We start from the raw sequence: 6,000 nt of genomic DNA on the forward strand, positions 1-6,000 counted from the left end.
TATCCCTCTATCCCTGTGCTTTGTAGATCTACTTCAAAAGATTAGGTACTCAATGGAGAGGCTTCCAAATTTTCAGATTGACAGGAAATGGGACTTGTATACATCCATTTGGGGTGCTTTCCCTATCTCTTCAGTTTCCTTTGGAAATAATCCTTTTTTTTATAAGTGTCTGTCTTAGTTTCTTTGAAGGAAAGTTCTTGTTCGTCGAAGCAATTAATCATTTACATATTGTGACTTGATTAACACGGCACCACCTGTTTTGATCAGTGACCATGGAAGCGTTGGGAATAACCAGATAACTTAGAGTAATAGACTCAAAAAGCGGAAACTCTTTTGAGCTATTACAATCTTTTACCTTTCAACTTGAATCCAAAACATTGGTATGTCTGAGTCAATTAAAGTTCAAAGTTCTGGGCACAAACACGGTCTCTTCCACTGTTAAAGACATGTTTTGGTCATTATCACTAAGTGATTTTAGCAAACGAGCCAGAAGTATATCCCCTTTCCACATCACAGCATAACAGTTTAGTTGGAGCTTTTTTTTTAGGAAATATCTGGTCTCGTTTCTGAATATCAAAGATCGTTATGAAAAAATTTCCTCCAGTTGTTTGTACACAACCGCAGTGAACAAGAATTTTTTTTGTAAAAATTCAACAAACCCCCACAATCAACTTCCTTATATTAAGTTCGTACCGTATGGGCTTACGAGGTGGGAATCAATTGCTTTGGTATGACTGCGCAGCAAAAATCAGTATGCTATTTTCTTGTATAGTTCAGAAAAAACTAAATTGAAGGTGAATTTGGGCAGTTTCTTCCTGTAATCACCTGCCTATGCCTTCAATGTACTCTAAAATTTGCCTTAGGATGATGAAGTAAGCCTTGAAACCTTTGTTGTAACCTAACACAAAACTTTGTTGAATCGCAGCGACCTTTTCTGGTCTGTTACCCTCTTGAAGACTTTCCGCATGGAAGAATGTAGCACCCCAAGAATTTTTGAATAGCAGTCTCCTTCACCATTTTGTTGGCCTCTTTAAAACTTTCCGCGTAGAAGAATATAGCAACCCAAGACTCATCGAATGACAGTGCCCTCCACCACTTTGCTGGCCTCTTTAAGACTTCCTTATGGAAGAATTTAGCACCTCAAGGCTCTTCGAATGGAAGTGCCCTTCACCAGTTTGTTGGCCTATTTAAGATTTTCTGCATTGAAGAATGTAGCACTCCAAGACTCTTCGAATGGTAGCGCCCTTCACCAGTTTTGTTGGCCTCTTTAAGACTTTCCGCATAAAAGAATGTAGCACCCCGAGACTCTTCAGGCGGCAGTACCTTAAAAACTATTTGCGAGCCTCCGCGTCGGCTTACCGCCTCAAAAACCAAGAGTCCATTAGTGAATTCTCCCAGGCGAGACAAGCTATCATCGAAAGCTGTCGAGAATTTGTCATTTTACTGTGAAATTTGACAAAAAGACAGTGAAAATTAATCCAAAGACAGTGAAAATTAATCCAAAGACAGTGAAAATTTGTCAATCGTAGCTGGTCGCACCACAAGGAACCCTCCAAGAAGCCAAATAACTCAAAGCTTAATTCTTTTGAAATGAGGTTTAGCGTTTTTCAAGCAAGTATGCTACAACATTTTTGGGGACTGCCCTTTCCTGAACTCTAAATAAAAAATTCTACTCCGTGAAATAGAAAGAACAATTTTTTACACTTTTTGATGATGTAAGTTTCATTAAAACCGAACATCTCTATTTCCAATAAAAAATGTGGGAAGTTTAATAGTCTTTTCAGGATTTCCAGGGAAGTTAGTGTCGACTTTTAGTTTTTTGTGGTTTATTCGAATATCATAGCTGTACAAGCTGTACAAGTTTTTTCTCAGCATGCAGTTTTTGCATAGAGATGAGAGATTATGTATGTTATGACTGTTATATTTTTTTTAATAAACCCGAATGAACTATAACTATATGGCAACACTGTGCAATCGGTTGTATATAGTTTTGCCATACAAGCTAGTAATGGACAGGATTGTGTGATTCTTTGACGTACTATATGGCCTTGTTGAAAAGGTAGTTTTGTTCTAGCGCAGTATCTTTGGCTGAGCTTTGTTCTGCCTCTAAAAGTCTCTAGAAGAAGTCTATTAGAACAATATGGAAGTATAAGTTACTGGCTAAAATCCCTGAAAAATTTAAAGACCATCTTGTTTCAACCCTTGTTAGAACAATTCTCCTCCCCAATGATGACCGAAACAGACATTCATTCAGTGTAACATGATTCATATAAAAAATTTCTTGGAACTGAGCAGGGATATTGGCTTTTGTTATAAATTCCCCCAAGTACTGTGTTTGTCTTTCACCAGGACAGCAAAAGGAAATGAAAGTTTATGACAGGAAGTTTATAAGTTTGATCATCTGATTGTTTATTTCGGGCTTTGACAACTTAACACAATTGTTTATGTTCTTGTTGTTTGTTGTTTGTTATGTCTTCTCCTTCTGTGGTGGCTTGTTCTTCATCTTCTTCTCGTTTAGACTGTTATGGAGGCGTAGTTGCATAATCTTGCCACCAAAATCAAATTCCGTTGATCGATGGAAGTGCAATCGAGGTGGTTAAGATACTATATGGATTGGAATCGCCTTTTGCTAATCGATTCATTAAGTAAGGAATCCGCGAAAAGCTATTTTATGATCGAGGTCATGAGTTTATAATCTGGATAGTTACTGGAAATTATAATCTGGATAGCTACTGGATTCCATGGATTTTTTTTTTAGTCAGTAATGTTGTAATATTTCACTTATGTACTTATGTTTTTTTTTGTTGTTTTTTTTTTTTTTTTTTTTTTTTTTATTTTTTTTACAATGTAGGCTAGCTGACTTAAGGCAGCAAGTTCGGCAGTTTTTATTTTGTGAGAGTTTTCTTGATAATGAAGTACTATTCTATTTTTTCCATAAACTGTTTTTTTTTCTCTTTACTTTATTATTTGGAGACGCTAATGCAGTGCTATCTTTAGATATATAAAATTTCTTGCACAACTAAGTATTGCATTCACCTTTTTTGTCCATGCAATGCAATATGTCAATCATTCTTTGACAATGCAATTAATTGTTTGCATATTAGGCTGTACTGCCAGCTGTTACGCAGTGGCGTTAATTCACAAAATTCATAGAGGAGATCAAATTGTGTTTTCCAAAATATAGGGTTGCAAATTTTATCATTTATTTCAGTGAAACTACTAAAAAGGCATTTTGCAATGGAAATACCTCAAGAAATTTATTTTTCAAAATCTGCAGCAAATGCAATCCTGTCCCCCATTTGACCCCACTGATGTTGCGAGAGATTTTTTGTAGTAGTAGTAGTAGTAGTAGTAGTAGTAGCAGTTTTAGTAGTGGTAGTAGTAGTAGTAGTAATAGTTGTAGTAGTAGTAGTAGTAGTATTAGCAGTAGAACAATTTTATTAGAAATCAACATTTCTCAATCAATAGCAGAATATAAGCGAAGCTTGTGAGGCTGTGCTAAATCCAAGGTAAAAAAAGAGAATATAGAGAATGAGAAAATGTGGAGAATGAGACCATATACCGAAAACAACAACCATAAAAAACATAAACAATACATTACCTTGGATGACCCCAAGACAACAAAATATAACAAACAAAAAATTACATAAATATTACAAATGAATAACCTATGTAAAATTTATTGTATTTAATTTAATCTGTTTCAAAAGTATACCTACCGAAAAAATTATGTAAGTAAAAAAAAGTATACCTAGAGTTTAAATATTTTTTACATTTGCGGAGTGCAGCAAGAAAAATAAAAGAAAAAAATTATTCTGCTCTGTTTCATTGCCCCTCTTGCAATCATATTTCCCCTTTCTAATGTTTATCTAGTAAATTCGATATCTCTATCTGCTTTGTGCTTCGACATCAAACGATTATATTCAATGAAGGGCCTTTTAAGTAAGCTGATCGAGGGTAAAATGACTTCTTATGTATTCCCTTAGAACAGTTTTCATATCCTTCTAGTTTCCTAGGGGATAGCTAATGATTTATTTATTGCTAGCTCCTATGTAAGTTCATACTCTGGAAAAATCGACAAAGTTCTTATATTAGCACTCGAAGGATATCGAATTGTGGGAAAAGAAAAGAAACTAAGCTGATGGAATTTTCTTGAGCTTATTTTCCTGATTCTTGATTTTCTTGATTCTCATTTGAGACTATTGTTTCTAGAGGAGGCGACTTGTTTTGTGCTGATTTACTTTGTAAGTTCCTGTTCAACGGACTTTCAGTTGAGATTCATGGATGTAGAATAAGCGATAGCACCGGGGGCATCTCTATTTATAGATTTTTAGATTGTTTTTTTTTATACAAACATAAAAGAGTCGATTTTGAAAATCTAAGTAGTGGTATTTTTTTTGCTTTGATTTTGTTTTAATAAAAATTTCAAAGGTGATATTTATACAAAACTTAGGGAGAAGCAAAAGAAGGACTCTCTGTTCGAAATATATACTGTACAAAGATCCCCATTATGGAATTTTGTTGTTTTTCCTCTGGTATACTGAATAAATAATAAATAAATAAATGAATAATATAATGAATAAATAAATAAATAATGTGCTTTGCCAACACGGTGATGCAAACGACACGTGATGCAAGGGACACTGTGGCCAGTTCAGTCACCATTCCAGCTTCTTTTTTTTGCTCATGTGCATTATAGTATAGATATATGTAAAGTAGTAATGTGACTCTGTTTTAAAATTTGACACAGTAATTCCTCATTGTAAATTAAAATTAGGTATTATGATTATAGGAAAAATTATAAACAATACAACTTTACAAAAACCATAATTATTTAGCAATTTTTAAATTATAAGACATAATTAAAGGTTATAAGTATATTTAATGTTTTTTGCTAGCATTAAGTAATTAATCATATTCAGGTTAAAACTTAATTATCCATAGTAGTTCTATATTCCATTTTATTTACAATTAAACGTGACTGCATTTGACTTGATCATATATGAACAATAAGCTAAACGATATGTCTATTCATTCGTTTTCTCCAAATTACCTTTCAAAATAATTTTTATGAGTTATGTATTATTATAAGTTGCTTTCTATTGTAAAATTGTAATTAATTTGCAGGTGTTGGCAGTTCTCGGTATTCTCGTAATCGACAAGTAGACTCAGCAACTGATGTAGATCCTCAGACACCAGGTCCACGATTGGTTTCAGGAGGATCGTCCAATGGACCCACACCAAGCCAGACTGCCGTCCTTCACGCAAGCAGCACCGTTAATGTTGTAATAAACGATCCAAATGGGACGCCGGTGGTTTTGTCCACCCCCAAGATGGTTTATGGTGAGAAGTCATTACTCCTGAGTTCAGATGATGAATTCCAGTGATATTTTCAGTCAGATGGGTGTTGTTTGGCAATGTGACTGTGCAGCAAATTTACTTTTAATGATTATCATGTACTCGGAGGTTGTGTATTTTATTATTTTGTCTGCTTAACTATGTTAGTATTTAAGATTAAAGTATTATTTTTTGTTATAACCTTTTGAGAGTCAAAAGTGATCCAATGACAACTAGCCTCTTTCTAGCTCCCCACCAACACTCTTTCCCCAAATGTGTCTGATGGAATTTTTGAGATATTCATTTTATCCAAAATAGACCAAAGATTTTATAACAAAACTCTGGGGTTTACACAATCCCCCAGAACCTTGGGGCAAGCGTTGTAAATTATGCTCCGGGGCATATAAGTTTCTTATGGAAGGAATGATTGTATAAACTTCGGAGATGGCTCATTCTATTGGGGGCTCATTACCTATATTAGTATTTAAGATTAAAGTATCATTTTTTGTTATAACCTCTTGGACTGCTTATTGATTTGGTTCTTTTGCTAGGTACATTCATTTTGCTTGCTAATCTATTAGCAGTGTAGTATTCTTGGTCACTGTTTGTTTTTTATTCTCTTAATTTGGCTACTTATATGGGTCTTTCAAAAACCCCATGCGT

General features: G+C 34.4%; 1 protein-coding gene across 2 annotated transcripts in view; it reads left to right on the forward strand.

Moving 5' to 3' along the window:
• The window catches only part of LOC136040391 (transmembrane protein 184B-like), a 103,053-nt gene extending 97,515 nt beyond the window's left edge, over positions 1–5,538 (forward strand). For both annotated transcript variants that reach the window (XM_065724664.1, XM_065724665.1), the window contains one exon: positions 5,128–5,538. In XM_065724664.1, coding sequence (XP_065580736.1) covers positions 5,128–5,387 — 260 coding nt within the window. In that variant the 3' untranslated portion in view covers positions 5,388–5,538. The remainder of the gene's footprint in view (positions 1–5,127) is intronic.
• The last annotated feature ends 462 nt before the right edge of the window (positions 5,539–6,000 follow it).

The sequence above is a fragment of the Artemia franciscana genome, chromosome 20 (assembly GCF_032884065.1).
Source record: "Artemia franciscana chromosome 20, ASM3288406v1, whole genome shotgun sequence".
Classification (NCBI taxonomy): Eukaryota; Metazoa; Arthropoda; class Branchiopoda; order Anostraca; family Artemiidae; genus Artemia; species Artemia franciscana.